This window comes from Topomyia yanbarensis, chromosome 3, assembly GCF_030247195.1.
Source record: "Topomyia yanbarensis strain Yona2022 chromosome 3, ASM3024719v1, whole genome shotgun sequence".
Taxonomy (NCBI): Eukaryota; Metazoa; Arthropoda; class Insecta; order Diptera; family Culicidae; genus Topomyia; species Topomyia yanbarensis.
Window position 1 is genome coordinate 83402103 of NC_080672.1, and position 17053 is coordinate 83419155.

The 17053-nt window shown below is 40.8% G+C and overlaps 1 protein-coding gene and 1 non-coding gene across 9 annotated transcripts in view; both read left to right on the plus strand.

Annotated features, from left to right (window-relative positions):
* Window positions 1-17053, plus strand: part of LOC131693876 (huntingtin-interacting protein 1) — a 98135-nt gene that overhangs the window by 77386 nt on the left and 3696 nt on the right. For 5 of the 8 annotated variants that reach the window (XM_058982129.1, XM_058982128.1, XM_058982127.1 and 2 more), the window contains 4 exons: window positions 11383-11896; window positions 11981-12351; window positions 12609-13080; window positions 13274-13521. In XM_058982129.1, the coding sequence (XP_058838112.1) occupies window positions 11383-11896; window positions 11981-12351; window positions 12609-13080; window positions 13274-13521 (1605 nt within the window). The remainder of the gene's footprint in view (window positions 1-11382; window positions 11897-11980; window positions 12352-12608; window positions 13081-13273; window positions 13522-17053) is intronic. The other 3 variants (XM_058982131.1, XM_058982133.1, XM_058982135.1) reach the window with 3 other exon arrangements.
* Window positions 8240-8312, plus strand: Trnas-uga (transfer RNA serine (anticodon UGA)). Its single transcript has one exon. It is a non-coding gene; the product is annotated as a tRNA-Ser (tRNA).

The following is a 17053-nucleotide window of genomic DNA, read 5'->3' on the forward strand; positions in this document are numbered from 1 at the left end:
TTTTAGTACTTTTCATTGCGCATATTTCTGCTGAAGAATGTGAATCGATATCATTTTTCGTTATCGAGTTACGATCATTTTTGTAAATAAAAATGATAGTTTTCAATGTCCTCTAACTCAGAAGGTTGCAAAAACTAGCAGCTAAATTTGTACTCTTTTGAAAGTGCATCAAAAATACTATAAAATATTTCAAAATCAAAGTCAGCATTTTTGCCCTTCGATGTCAAATATAAACAACAACACCACGAGTCGTGACAGTTTAATTGGTATCAATCTCATTCATGAATCGAATCGCAGTAGACGACGACTGCTTTGATCAACGCGTGTAGTGCTTTGTATTATTAGTGCTGTTAAAATGGATAAAATAAAGTTGTTCGATCTCTGGAAAGTGGCCAAAGGTGAAAATAAAAATAAAATAAAAGTTGTGTTTGAGGAAATAATGAGATAATTTGATGTGGGACAAAATGAAAAAAATAAGTTCACTCAAAATGTAAAAGCTGTAACAATTAAAACATGTAAAAGGTTTGATCAATTTTGGAAAGACAGTAATCGAATTGAGACGAAAGTGCTCGATAAAAATTCGTCTACTTTTTGATTCTGTGCAATAGAACCAGAATAATGGATCTGGTTTTTGGTAATCCGGATTTTCCGGAGTAATGTTCCAGTACTAGGATATGATTTGTAAATTTTAATAATGTCCTAGCAATATGAGTATCAAAACTCTTCAAATTGTGTCGGAAGTCTTATTTTTATTGTTACGGGACCCTATGGCAATTTGAAAAATGGAATTGGAATGCAATGGCCACTCACGGCCCCACGGGAATCTGCTCCGGAATGTCCGTTCCGGGGTCAAATCACCAAATGGTTCCAAAACCACGAGATACAGCCTACTGATGCAATTCCAAGAATTTTGATACCCATATTGCTAGTATTCCATTGAAGTTCGCAAATTGTACCCCAGCACTGGAACCTGCTTCCGGAAACCCGGATTCCCGGGAACCGAATGAAGTAACCCGATTCATTTTTACCAAGTCCAAAAGTGGATGAGTTCCTGAATCCAAAACGGCCAAAAGTATCGAAATCGGTAGGATATTACCTTAGTTATGAGCATTTTAGTTTTGTGGGTACCCGGGTACCCACGTCGGCCTGTTACGTAGTAAAAAAATTCAGGAGCCCCTCCTCACTCCCACCCTTACTATATCAACAATATTATTAACCCAAAAACTTAACTTAGTGAAGTTCTAAGATATCACAAAATTTCAATTTCCAGGTATGGATAAAACATAGGAATTTAATTAATTGAAACTTAAAAAGGTACCCGGGTACCGCGTTGGACACACAACGGTTAAAAGTGGTGAAATTTTGACGGTAGAAAGGGAACATAATTACCTATCATGGAACAAAATTTCATCCAAATCAAAGATGGTTTTTTTTAAACCGGCTTAAAATTTTTAAAATCGATTTTTTTAAGTGTAGAAATCGATGAAGAATTTTTTAAATATTTTTATTCAAAAATTGACTAATTTTGTGAAAATCACTCCTACAACATTTTTTGTTGGATTTGTCATTTTTAGACTATAGCCATTTGAAAAGTATTGGTAAAAAAGTTTGACCCTTTTCAAAAGACAGTCTAGATCATTTTTGGAAAAACAAAGTATGCAAAGTGGATTTTTGTGACAAAGTTCTCATGTACAGAAAGTGCCATTAAAATCTGAGAGGGTGCTGCCAACATTTGTTCGAGTTGACGCGAAATTCGTCAGGGGCCAAAATTTAGTTGCAAATTCAAATTGATACCAGTGATACTTCTAAAAATGATTTCGAAAAAAAACATCAGAGCTCTAGCACTGTTTGAGTCACAATATCAATGGATTTGCCCTAAAACCTATCTGAAAATTGAGTTTGAAATCCGAGTCAATATGACCCGTTAACATATTATTCGTTACACAAACTTAACACCTAAAGGTTCAATATGATATTTATGAATGGTAACCGAGTGTAATCGGTGTTCATTGAGACTGATTCACGTTATCGAAGTCTTAATTATCGGTTTCCTATGACTAAGGTTAAACGAAAATCAAATTCAAGGATCATATGTAAATTATCCATATTTCGCTAATTGTTTTTTTCCGCGATTTTTTTTTGTCTCCACGCTTTTCGATCGCTCGATACATTCTATACAACTTTGTTTCCCTGTACGAAGCTTTTTTATACCGATTAACATCTATTCACGCACACATATAATTCAAATACGATTCTCGTATGTGTGAGGAAAACCCTCATTTTTCTTTGACTGTCAAACGACGATTCATTTCACCTATGCATTGTACCAGGTCATTTGAGAATCGTCATAGCATTTTACATGTAGCTTTGTGAAACTGTTGGTATTGATACACACTAACAGCATTCAGCCCGTGACCGCTTATCAGTCTCATTTGCGCTATCGCGAAGCTGATGAAAACAAACGTTAAAGTTTGTGCAAATTCGATATTATTCTTTTAATAGGAAAGCATTACAATTGAAATTTATGCGTCGTGAAACTCAAACGCATTAAGTATCGGTGCTGGAAACTTTGCATGTATTTAAAACACAGTTCTAAACGTGTTTTAAAATCAGCAACAACGCTAATAAACATCTTATGATTCAACAGCCTAACGACCTGTTCAGGGTATCATCCAAACAATATGTGGAATAGTTGGACTATATAGGATAAAGTTCGTGTATAATATTTTTTATTAGGGAAATACAACGGCGTCGTATAACAGTTTTAAATTTTAAAACAAAACTGTTGGAAATTTTGAAACAAAACGCCATGCTGGGGATGTGAATATTCAGTTCCAATTCTACTTTGAAACTCCAATACAAAATAAAACGCTCGTGAACATGCACTTATGATACTATTGAAACATTAGATTTCCAGTCCATCTGCTATCAAATAGCAAACATGTTGTTTGACCCTTTCGGCCCTACACGGAAAAATGCATTCATAAAATCATGAAAAAAGGCAACGATTTCGTGAACTGAACGATTTACCAAGTTGCTGAAATTATGAATGATGAACCTCGTATTCATGAAACTATTTGTGTTTACAAAATACTAGTTCGACCGTAATATATACATGGCGTTACATTCGAATGTTTGGTTGGGTTACTGTTGCTGTTGCCTGGACATGTTTAGTTTTTGCTATGATTCTTGTTCATAATTTGGGAATACACAGTCGACAGTCAAACGATGTTCACGATTTCAGGATCTTATTCGCGATTTTTGTGATTTCTCATGTTCACGATTTCAGGAACTTAATCATGATTTTCATAATTCAGGTTGTCGTGATGGTTTAGTTCCGAATAGAGATTTATGTTTATTTATGCTCATTTTTTGTTTTGATTATAGCAGTTTTAAACTTAGGGTCATTCGCCTCGTTTCCAGGTAGAGAAATTTCTTTTGGAAAAATCTCTAACCCTATGGACGGTGTTGGGAATCGAACCCAGGTGAGCTGCGTACAAGGCAATCGATTTACCAACTATGCTATGCTCGTCCCCCAATTTATGTGCATAATTTCATGATCTTGGTCAATTTTTTTTATATTTTTGTCTCTAGTTGTGTGATTAATGTTTATGATTTGAGGATCTTAGTCACTATTTTTATTCACACACATTATCGTGATATTTCATTCTAGAGTTTACTTTTGAATTTGACACGTGAAGAAATATGACTAATATTCATGATATCAGCAGTTTTATCATGGTATTCGTAATTTCTCTTCGGCTTATCGCGATCTGTTATTTTGTGGTTACTATCGTTTTTTTACTCGTAGTAATGTCACAATATGAAATAGATCATAAAAGTGTGACTGATTCACGGTATTTTGTTCTATGAACTAACACGAACAAAATTTGTAATGATCAGCGTTCGAAATCCTAATAGTTTTTTTATATATGCTGCTCGTACCTACTACTGGTCGCTAGCAGCTGGACATTTCATGAAAAAGTGCGTTGGACATAAATTATTCCATAAATAATACTACAAATTTTGTGAAATAGTTCACGTGAAAATTTCATTACCATATTGCATGAAATTGAAAATGATTAGCGATATCTTCTAAATATCAAGCACTCAAAACATATCGTAAATCATGTACTAGGAATCATGAACTACTTCACAAGTCCATTAATATTATTTCATGATGTTGTGAACTATTTGAGAAGCCCGAATGGTCAAACGTGACTATTGTACTAGGAATCATTAACCAGTTCACGAATACATAAATTATATTTCATGATTTTGTGGACCATGGATATAGGATTGTGACTATTATATTAGGAATCATAAGTTAGTTCACGAGAAAATATCCACAATGTTTTGATTTTGTGAACTAATGTTCCCAAATCTATCAATAATATCATGAGTCAACCTTTGGTTTTATGAATAATGTTCATAAAGTTGTAAACTAGTTCACGCGCAGAAAATCGATTTGGCAAGGATATGGCGAAAACCATGACTGAAGTTTACAAAACAAAAACAAATATTTCCACTAATAAAAGCGTTATGCGAGCGTCACTGAAAGGAAATTGAGCATAATTATAAAACATATTATTTTTGTTCATGGTCCTTTTTGTGTTTTGATTATAGAGGTTTTAACCTTAGGGCCATTCGCCTCTTTTCGGGTTTGAGAAACCTCTCTTGGAAAAATCTCTTACCCTATGTCCGGAGTTGGGAATCGAACCCAGGTGAGCTGCGTACAAGGCAATCGATTTACCAACTACGCTATGCCCGTCCCCCTCATGATCCTTTTTACGTAACGTAGAAACGTGGTTGTTCCAGATTTCCTGGCACATTATTTAAGATTTTGGGAACAGTTTTCAGTGTGCATGGTATCGTTTCGGTTACAAGGTAAACTATCCGAGAACGGTAATGCGCTTGAGAAGGACGAAATCCCAGCCAAATTCTAAAAGCCGTACGTGACCTACGAAGCAATTCACTACGCGAGCTGCATGATCTGGATGGACGAAGAAATGCCTTCGGATTGGATGGATAGCCTCATATGCCCTTTCAACAAGAAGTGTCAAGAGCTCGAGTGTAATAACTATCGAGAAATAATGATCTCCAATAGTTACTGCCTTGAAACCTCTCTCCCGTGTTCTGTTTAGCATTTGGCAGCGAATGCCAAAACGGGTTTCGATAAGTACGATCAACGATGGATCAAATGTTTACCCTGCGACAAACTCTGGCCAAATACCAGAAATACAAATTGTGAATTTTATGGTGGCGTACGATTCAATGAAACGAAAAAATATGTGTCTGATAATTTTTGAAATTGGTTTTACAATAAAACTGACATTTGTATGACGACATTTGTATGACGGAGAAAGATCCGATTCGTTAGTGACATTTGGCGGATTGAAGCAGAACGATGCACTCTCTAATCTATTGTTCAATACAACTTTCGCAGAACAGTAGACGAGGTATTTATGCTTTTTGAAAGGGAAGCTGCTAAGATCGAACGGACTATAAAATCTGACAAGACTGTGTGCATGGTAGCTGATATAGAGCGAAAATGGTCTTGGTTCTGAGATGGTAATATATGAGAAAACCCCAAGGTAAACAGGCATATTGCTGCTGTGAATAGAGCTTTCCATGATACCCGTAGTCAGCTAAAGTCCCGCAGCGAACAGAGGAGTAACTGGGCTCGAATACTGGCCAAAATTATTTCTTCTGCTCATGTTTGTCAGCAAAAAATTCGGTGCCTTAATATGAATTAAAAATAGACAACTAGTTTTTGGCATCTATCCACGTACTAGTGCAGTGGTCAATTTTCAATGTTCTTTTGAATACTATTACTCATCTGCGGGTACGATACAGGTCGCAATTCGTCGTCTACAAGCAGCAAACCAGAACAATCTTGAAGATTACATTCCGTAGAGGCTCTCCAAACTTAAAAAAATTCGTTGTAGAAACAAAATGGCGGCCATTTGAAAAATAAAGTATCGGTTTTTCGAATGATTTTTCCACTTTGGCCGGCTGTAAAAAATCGTTAATGATCAAAATATTGCGATTTTGTAGGTTACAGCGCCCGAGAATGGTATCTTCTTTTAGGCGGGCAAAACCCGAAGTTGAACGGTTGAGTGGTAAAAAACGAAAATTCCCGCATGTTCCAAAAATCTTGTTCCGAGAAAGCTGCCATTTTGGACGCCATTTTTGAAACTTTACACTCGAAAAATTTTATTTTATAGATGAAACCTTAATAAACATTTTGCAGAATAGCGCACATGTCTAAGGCATTTTACCGCTTGAAAAAAATTTATTAAACATTAGGTACAAATTGCCACAATTATATAAGAGGATACCCTTAAGAGGTATATACTCATATAATTTTTCATATATTGTTTAAATGGTTAGGTGTCTATGGAAAGTTTGTAGAGGAACTTAGTTTAAGAAACTTTGTTATAACATGAAACGGAAGCACATGTCGAGATACCCTCTTATAAAGAATTTGATTTTTGAAATTTGTGTGATGTCTTGGAAAGTTCTAGATGGTTTGAAAAGCCACATTTTTGCGGCACATTTCAACTAGCTATCTTTTCTCTTTAAGGATTTATGACGGTTTTTTGGGTGTTTTTCATTCTAACTTTAAGAGGCCACAACTAATTTAAAAAAAAAACCAAATCTGCAGGTATCTGCACCTAATATTAACAAACTTGTTAAAAAAGGCCCAACAAAACTTTTCGCAACCGAAAAATCAATCGGATCTAGTAAAACTTTTAAGTTAGCCGTTTTTCAATTAGTGTTTTTTATGCACAACTTTAAACAATTTTGAAAAAAAAAGTTTTAAAATTTTATTTTCTTCGGCGGAACTTTATCTTGAACCATTAAAAACTTAATTTTCTGATTTAAATAAACTGAGAACCACCCTAACCACTGTTTAAATTAAAGTATTATAAAATGAAAAATTTTATCATGAAAACGAAGCTGTATCTTTTAGATTGTACACTTTGAATGTAATTTAAATATACGACCGAGGGTCAAGTCATCTACAACCAAAATTTTAATATAACTTTTGCTATTTGCAGTTTTTTCTAACATATCCTTTAGAAGTTTTTAAACGTTTTTGAAGACGAACATCTAAGAAACCTTCTTCTAATACATCAAAACTCTAGCTTCTACTTTTCAAAAGATATAAGTACTCATAATATCAAATATTGGATTTTTGAAAACAATTTTGAGAAATTTTAAAAAATATCATACTCGCCAATTTTTGCTCATTTATACCTAGAATCATGTAGTTGAAAAAAATATATCTTTTATTTGCCCCAGTGAGTGATATTGGTATTCCAAAGAACCACATTTCGTGTGAAACACTAAGAAACACCTATCTTTGATTTTAAATTTGTTGTGAAATGAAAAGTATAACAGATAGAGCTCTCATGTCTTCTGTAAACTTTTCTAAAACTTGTCTTCTGCAAACTTTTCTAAAACTTCACTGATGGTTCTATAGCGGCCCTTACACGTTCAATATTTTTGTCAGTACGAATACTGACGATATTACTTCAACACGTCAATCCTATTTGAAATGTACATCGTAAATACAACTTATTTCTATTACACGTACAATACTTTAGTCAATACTGTCTAGTATTGACAAAAGTATTGAACGTGTGAGGCCCGCTTATCGCTCTATCTAGGATGATGGAAAAGTAAAATTTATTTATTTTTAAACTATTTTTTGGGTGTATTAAGAAACCATCATTGAGGAAGTTTTCATGATTATCATTTATGATGCATGATTATGATGGATATTGATGTGAAATTCATATATTCCTTGTTTTGACGTAAGTCATGCCCCCCTCCCCCCTTTTTCAAGGTTTTTCGGAAATGTGTCCAATGTAAAATAGACAGAGAAAGAATGACCGGAACGGTGAGAATCAAGATACGATGAAAATATTCACCTTTTTTGAACACACGTAGAAATCATATCTATGTCCTCAAACAGGAATCGAACCTACGATCTCCCAGTCTCTGGGTCTGGCGGTGTCTGAGCTAACTAATGGGACGCAAACACTGATAATAATATCTCAAGCATAGACGCAGCCTCTGGAGCTAAAAATAGATAACGAGAGAGATTTAGCCGATCGAAGAGAGGGGGCGGTGACGATTTGCTTATAGGAGACGTTGGGGGGGGTCGATGGGTCCATTACTAGGTGTTGGGGCGGTAGCGGTGATCAAGATACTGCTGCTAAGAAACAGTTCCTCGATGGCGGAGTGGTTAACGCACCCAACTTGAGACTGGGAGATCGCAGGTTCGATTCCTGCTTGAGGACATATCTTTACTTAGTGTGTCCAACAAAAGGTGAACATTTTCGATACTGGGTCAATAGGCCGAATGGTCATTAGGCCGAATGGTCATTAGGCCGAATGGTCATTAGGCCGAATGGTCATTAGGCCGAATGGTCATTAGGCCGAATGGTCATTAGGCCGAATGGTCATTAGGCCGAATGGTCATTAGGCCGAATGGTCATTAGGCCGAATGGTCATTAGGCCGAATGGTCATTAGGCCGAATGGTCATTAGGCCGAATGGTCATTAGGCCGAATGGTCATTAGGCCGAATGGTCATTAGGCCGAATGGTCATTAGACCGAATGGTCATTAGACCAAATGGTCATTAGACCGAATGGTCATTAGACCGAATGGTCATTAGACCGAATGGTCATTAGACCGAATGGTCATTAGACCGAATGGTCATTAGACCGAATGGTCATTAGACCGAATGGTCATTAGACCGAATGGTCATTAGACCGAATGGTCATTAGACCGAATGGTCATTAGACCGAATGGTCATTAGACCGAATGGTCATTAGACCGAATGGTCATTAGACCGAATGGTCATTAGACCGAATGGTCATTAGACCGAATGGTCATTAGACCGAATGGTCATTAGACCGAATGGTCATTAGACCGAATGGTCATTAGACCGAATGGTCATTAGACCGAATGGTCATTAGACCGAATGGTCATTAGACCGAATGGTCATTAGACCGAATGGTCATTAGACCGAATGGTCATTAGACCGAATGGTCATTAGACCGAATGGTCATTAGACCGAATGGTCATTAGACCGAATGGTCATTAGACCGAATGGTCATTAGACCGAATGGTCATTAGACCGAATGGTCATTAGACCGAATGGTCATTAGACCGAATGGTCATTAGACCGAATGGTCATTAGACCGAATGGTCATTAGACCGAATGGTCATTAGGCCGAATGGTCATTAGGCCGAATGGTCATTAGGCCGAATGGTCATTAGGCCGAATGGTCATTAGGCCGAATGGTCATTAGGCCGAATGGTCATTAGGCCGAATGGTCATTAGGCCGAATGGTCATTAGGCCGAATGGTCATTAGGCCGAATGGTCATTAGGCCGAATGGTCATTAGGCCGAATGGTCATTAGGCCGAATGGTCATTAGGCCGAATGGTCATTAGGCCGAATGGTCATTAGGCCGAATGGTCATTAGGCCGAATGGTCATTAGGCCGAATGGTCATTAGGCCGAATGGTCATTAGGCCGAATGGTCATTAGGCCGAATGGTCATTAGGCCGAATGGTCATTAGGCCGAATGGTCATTAGGCCGAATGGTCATTAGGCCGAATGGTCATTAGGCCGAATGGTCATTAGGCCGAATGGTCATTAGGCCGAATGGTCATTAGGCCGAATGGTCATTAGGCCGAATGGTCATTAGGCCGAATGGTCATTAAGCCGAATGGTCATTAGGCCGAATGGTCATTAGGCCGAATGGTCATTAGGCCGAATGGTCATTAGGCCGAATGGTCATTAGGCCGAATGGTCATTAGGCCGAATGGTCATTAGGCCGAATGATCATTAGGCCGAATGGTCATTAGGCCGAATGGTCATTAGGCCGAATGGTCATTAGGCCGAATGGTCATTAGGCCGAATGGTCAGTAGACCGAATGGTCAGTAGGCCGAATGGTCATTGGGCCGAATAGTCATTAGGCCGAATGGTCATTGGAATTGAGCCTATGTTCTCCCAGTCGCTGGGTCTAGCGGTGTCTGAGCTAGCTAATGGACATTATAGGACACATTGGGAGGATGATGGGTCCATTACTAGGTATTGGGGCTGTAGTTGTGGTAATGATATTGCTGGAAGTTTGTGGTGACGTCATCACAGTTCCACGATGGCGGAGTGGTTAACGCATCCAGCTAGAGACTGGGCGATCTCAGGTTCGATTCCAGCTTGAGGACATATCTTTTCTCAGTGTGTTCAATAAAACATGAATTTTCGCCGTATCTTCATTCTCACTGACTGTTCCGGTTATTCTTTCTCTATGTTCCAGCACTGATGTATGCCAGTACAAATAAAGTTTTCAATGTGTGAAGAAATAAAACTGTCCTTTTGAAATGCCACCAGCAAGTAGCAACTTGTCAGTATGCTAACGCAAACCAGCAAATGGTATAGGGGTCTTGCGTGCAAACTTAAATACAATCGTGATTCACGCATGCGAACCTGTAGGCGATGGTGATTTTCAACGTATTTCCATTTAAATGTTTGCACAGGCTTTTTGGAAAACTTTGTTCCAGCTTATATGTCTGTTCTCTGTGGTTCCATTGAAATTCATGTTTTCATGTTAAATAATGAGTGTTTTCATCTAACTCTAAAATAGCATCTAAACTCTAAACTAACTTTAAAATAGCCATTTTTGGCACTTTTTGACCATTGTTCTAATTATTATAAACCAAATTAGAACAAAAAAGTTTAAATAAATAAAACTCAATAAATAACAAATACCTACAACTTTTTTGATATATTTTATCTAAATAAAACTTTGTTAATTCAATGACACTGTGAAAATTTCAATATTTCCATGTGACTTGTACCTGTGGTTCCGACTGGAGTTTCAACGGGAGAAACAACTATAATTTCTTGTTTTTGTTTATATTTTAAAAATCCGGTTGGGGCATTCACCCTTATTCTTGTTTACGACGAATGCAATATTCGTTCGAAAGCGATTCGACCTATATGTTAATAGGACAAGTATGCAAGCATGTATGTTCCATATTTTTCACATATATTTTTCCACTGTTTTTCACCAACATCATCAACGAATGTTTGCATTTAAAACGCAGTAGTCTTTGGCTAGTCAAAATGGAGCCAAGATATACAATAAATTTGAGTTTTACTAACATTTTGAATTCGATTAGAAATTCTCGTGTTTTATCGTGCCTAAATTACCTGTGTTCTAAATTTACCACCATTTGCCTGGATGTTGATGAAGGCGATGTGATAACTGTGCCACCCGAACAGGTGGACTATGTACGATTCTAATAATAATTAAACGTCCTAACACATTTCCATTTATTCCTCGATGTCAAACAGCACGGCGAAATCAGCAGACAGCTGGCCACCACCAGCAAGGCCGCATCGGACGCCACCCTAGCCAAGGAGGAAATCCGAATTCAGCTGGACGAACTGCAGCAGAAACAGTCCCTCGTCGAGGTACAGCTACAGCAGAGCTCCTCCGAAGCCAAGCGAGAGCAAGAAGCCGTCGCAGAGGAACTGCGTGAAATTACCGAAAAGTACGAAGCTCTCCAGAGCAAGTACCAGGAGATGGAAGCGCACCGGCAGGCGGAAATTGCCGAGCTGAAGATCGATCTGGAACGGGTCGGAGCGGAACTGGTTTCATTCCAAAGCGACAAGGAATCGCTTCAGGCGGAAAAGGGTGCCCTGGAGAGCAGTCTTGGCGAGGTGCAGCAAGAACGAGAACAGCTTTCCAGACAGTATGACGAAGTACTGTGCAAAATGGAGGCGCTGCAGATCGAAACGGCGGTGCATTCGCGGGAGGAAGCTACACTACAGCAGAGCGTTAGCCAAAAAGCGCAACAGGCTCAAGGTAGAGATGATATATTCACTTTTGTTTCTGTTGGTTTTCAAGCCGTCCATGTGGTTTCCAATTCACATTCTACCTTTTTAATAGAACTGTCAAACCAACTGGACCAACTCCAGCGAGACTACGAATCGCTGCAAAAACAACATTCCGAACTAGAAGTTGCCAAAGCAGCGCAGGAGCAGGAGTTTAACCAAACTCATGTAGAAAACCTGCAGAAATTGGAATTTCTACGGAATGAAATGTCGGAAAAGGTGTCCGCTTTGAACGTTGAGAGGGAGGATCTATTGGCCGACAAAGAAACCTTAGTTCAGCAGATGGCTGTCCTACAGACCGAATCCAGCCAGCGAACGTTGGACTTTGAGTCGCTGGAGAAGGATTTGAAGAACGTCATCGAGCAGAAGGATCACGAACTGGAAGAACTGAGAAGCAAGTGTACGGAAATTGAGGAAAAGTATCAGGTAAGACGATCGAGTTTCATGTTGGGTTCATTGGTTGGCTGTGTTAACAAACCTTCATATTTGCATCTAAAATCATGAGTCAATAACTGTAGGTCATTTGTGCTGGTACCATCGTTGCCCCTAAGTCAGTGAATGTTAGAATGCTCCATCGAAAATTGTGTATCGCTAGAACCTGGTAAACGGATTCATCTCTGTGTCAAATTTTTCTTTTATCATCAAAACACTAATCAAAGCTAATTTTGCATTTCTTTCGAAAGTCTCTCGATGCAAATATGGACCGATTGCTGACCGAGAAGGGTACAATCGAGTCCGACCTGCAAGATTTACTCCATCAACAGGACGAAATGGATCAGAAGTATCAAGCGGCAGTGGACACCGTGCGAAATCTGGAAAACGCACTGGTGGATTCGAAAATATGCGGCGAAACGGCACTTCGTACTTTGCTGGAGGCTTGCATCAAATCTTCGGAGAAGTTGGCCCTGCGAGCGATCAGTGAAAACGAAATGCCCGGAGCTGGGGGAACTCCCACGTACTTCCTGATGATCGCCGAGGAGCTACAGGAGGTGCTATCGAAACTGGCGATTGTGCACGAAAACTACCGCAAGGACAATTCCACCAATGTGGAATCGTTGGCGAGAAAGGTCATCATCGGAGCGCACCTGCTGGCATCTGCCCACGTTCAGGGGATGTCTATCTGCAACCGGTCCGCAAATATCGAATGTGGTGAACGTGAGTATTGTAGATGATAAGCACTGAATTCACCTTACTTAATTTTTGAGTGTTATATTTAAATGCATGCACTATTTTCGTTTCACTTTCGAATGTGTGAGTATTTTCAACCAACTTTAAATGTTTTGTTGCATTCAGTTAGGTACAAACATTTGCTAATCGCTGTATCAAATTTAAAATTCTCGCTTAACAGGCATAGCAGAGGAGATCAAAGAGCTAGCTGGTTCCATTGCCGGTCTGTTCCAGTCGCTGCACAAAACCAGCGAATCGGACTCGGTAGGTTCGAAGATTGCCGACCTTCGGGGCAAGCTGCAGAAGGTGACTGAACTGATTGGCGAGTTGAGCAAGCAAACCGACGGCACCGAGAATCTGGGCGATCTGGTGGAGAACGAGCTGAGCAGTATGGACAAGGCGATCGAGGAAGCGGCGGCCCAAATTGAGGTAAAGATTCCGCCCACGATCGGTGGCAGTAGATTCGGACTAATGGGGCGAGCCCTCTTCGATGTGGATAGTTGCATTATCCAGTTCAATTGTTACATCGTTATGCCCAGGTCTACAGTGGTGAGCTTTTGACAAATTCGCGCTGTTGCGAGGTGTACGAGTTGTTGGTTTTGAGTTTGGGCGGTTTGGAGTCTCATTTATTTATCGACTATTTTTGCACAATGCCATTATAAACAAGTGCCCTTCTGGCCCCTGTACATATTGCACGTCTTTGGGGTGGAATGTTTTTCCTTACTATCTTATACGTGAGAGGTGAGTAATGGGAAGCGCCTGAAAGAAGTGACGTTCTGGTTTTCAGATGCTAGGGGCATTTTCTGTTTTCGGTAGACAGCGAATGTGAAGAGAACAGAAGCTGGAGATTGAAGGTCATGTGGACGTAGCTAGACATCCATTGTTGGACGTGCACACTGTAGACAAGCTGGACTTACAAGGACAATCACTGTAAAACACGGCAAATCCGTTTCCACATCTGAAGGGTCAACTGATCAAGGTTAACAATCAAGCGGTACCTAGTCCGTATTCTCATCGGGTACGATAATGCTCACACACGTCGACACTTAAAGTACTCGACGCGTCGAGTACTTTGAGTGTCGACGTGTGTGAGCATTATCATCGCGACGGCCAACCGTGAAAACCGATTGCAGCAAAGTCAAAATTAGGGTGGAAGGTTTGCAGATCCAGTCAGGACAAGTCTGTGAGTATAGCTCATAGTTTCCATATCTACGAGATGTCGATCATAAGCTACACAACATTTCGGAGTAATTTTTCTCGACAGAAAGGCTGAGTATAGCGGAAATCGCACGTCATGAGCCTGCGGAAGTTGAACGATCCAATCGGTTTCTGATGGAAACCACTAAGTGGGCCTTGTAGTGGGTGGGTCAGTAGGTGACATGATTGAGAGAACAAGGTAGCACGATTGTTTCGAGCTCCCGAGCGGCTACCATGTGGCACTTTGACGATGCAGAAAGATTGTTTCATTTCAATTCATTCATATTAAAGGGCACATGCGCAAAGCGATCCGAAAGGAGTTCGTCAACTCGGATCCTCTGTGTACCGTTAGCAGTGGTAATCACTCGCAAAATGGCGTCCAAAATTAGTATCTTCTGCGATGATGGGGTCAAGCTAGATGAACTCCCGTTCAATACGATACAGGTAATAGGTCCGGAAGACTCTGCTTAATGCAGTGGCGTAGCCAGGATGGGGAGGGGTTTGGGGGTTAACGGCTCATCTAACAATAAGGATTGTGACGGCTTGTCACGAAAACTAGGGCCATGCAGTAGACGGCGTGCAGCTTACTGGTAAAATGAGTAGCTCAGTACGCTACACGCTGCTTGTCTTAGAGCCAGAAGGCGGGCTCAGAGCGCAAGATCGAAGAGTGAGAGAGGAGCGCAAGCTACGTTTCGAGAAGGTAGGGACTCTTTAAAATGGGAGATCAAGCTTAGCAAGCCAATTGTCATCAGTAGCTGTGCTGAGAAACAGACGGCAATCCCTGGGGGACGCGTACTGAGTCGTCATGACGAAGATGAGGGCCCGTCGACACCAGCTAAAATATTCCCGGGTTAGCTAAAGATAATCGTTGAGGGTCTCTTCCCGAATCACGATTCAACTACCTGGTCACCGATACCGTACGGCGAAGAAGAAGGAGGTAATACAGCCGAGTGGCAAGCGACTAACGACAAGCTCAAAGAAGCGTCGATATGACTAAAATCCAACCCGACCATACCAACCGTGGCGCTGAAAGCTGCGATCCTGGCATATCCGGACATGTTCAGGATGCTACTGATGAAGTCTTTAGACGATGGTAATTTCTCCGAAATGAGGAAGGTACAGAAACTGATGTTGCTGCCAAAGTCAGGGAAGTCACCGGGCCATCTAGCCTCGTATAGACCAATGCCGCTGCGTGGCATAAAAGAATGAGCCAGATCCTGAAGAGCTCTTTCCAGAGTAGAGTACTGCTATACCAGACGAACAAAGGGCAGAAGGCAATGCGAGTCGCAGCGGGCGTTCCTCAGGGCTCCATTCTTTGGAATGGGATGTACGATGGGGTCTTGATATTGTGGCTGCCCAGGAAAGTGAAAATCGTGAGTTTCGTGGACGACGTGTCACTAACTGTGATGAGTGAGACACTTGAAGAAATGGAGGTGTCGGTGACGGAGACAATAGATGCGATCAAGAGCTGGATGAACGGGTAAAGCTGCAAATATCTCGCCACAAGACGGATTTGTGGATTTGTTGTTGGACAGCAACTACAAAGCGGTTCAGCGGATACAGATCACCATCGAAGGGCATGTGGTTGCATCGAAGCGTGCACTGAAGCAATTGGGAGTGATAATCGACGACTGATTGAGCTTTAACAACCACGTTGATTACACCTGCGAAATGTCGGTGTATTATCTAGTGTTTCGTCATCGATACTGCAATATGGGGCTCCTGCTTGGAGTGCGGCGCTAAAAACCAAATGGAACCGCGAAAAGCTGAACAGGACGCTCCGGCTGGTGGTCGTTCGAGTTGCGATTGCGTACCGGAGGCAGTATGCCTTATCGCCGAGATGATCCCCATCTGCATCACCCTGACGGAGGATATCAAGTTCTACAATCAATGAAACGTCAGAAATGTGAGGAAGATTATGAGAATCGATTCGATGGTGACGTTGCAGCAGGAATGGGACAATACGGAGAAAGGAAAGTGGACCTAACGGCTCATCCAAACCTGTCGACGTGGGTCAATAGGAAGCACGGAGAGATGACCTTCCACCTGAAACAGCTCCTACCGAGCCACAGCTGCTTAAGGAGTATCTTCATCGGTGTGGGTACGCAACGTGCCTGGAGTGTGAGAACGTCGAGGAGACACCGGAGCGTCTTTGAATGTCCGAGGTTTCAAGATTTTGAATGTCCGAGGAGAGTCTTTGAATGTCCGAGGATTGAAGTGACGTGCAGGGAGCTACTTAAACCGGGAGGACCGGACGTTAACCCGGATAATGTAGCCTACAGAATGGCAAGCGACGTAAAGACGTGGAAAACAGTAAACAGAGATGTGATGTAGATCATGACCGTCTTACAGCGGAATGGACATCGAGCAACGGTTTCGGGAGAGCAATCACCGCCAGGGAACTCTCCGCAGGAATAAGCTAAATCTACCGCCGAGGACTAGTCGAGTAGACTGGAACAGAGCACCGAGTATGAGTCGTCGAAACGCCAGCGAACCGGACGTCACACCCAATGCGGAATCGCCAGATGTAACCGTTCTAGTTTCCCATTGCTCCATGAAGTTTGCCAACTTTCGAGGGTGCTCTGATGAGTAATTCTGGTTCTTGGTACCTGGTTCAATCAGATTGATCTTTGATAAATGTTACCTTCTAAAGCACCTACCTTAGCTAAAGAGTCCGAATTCTCATTACCTGCAATGGAGTAATGATACCAAGGTAAGTGTGAAAGAATATAAAGCACTCAGTATCTCCCGTATTTCCCTAAAA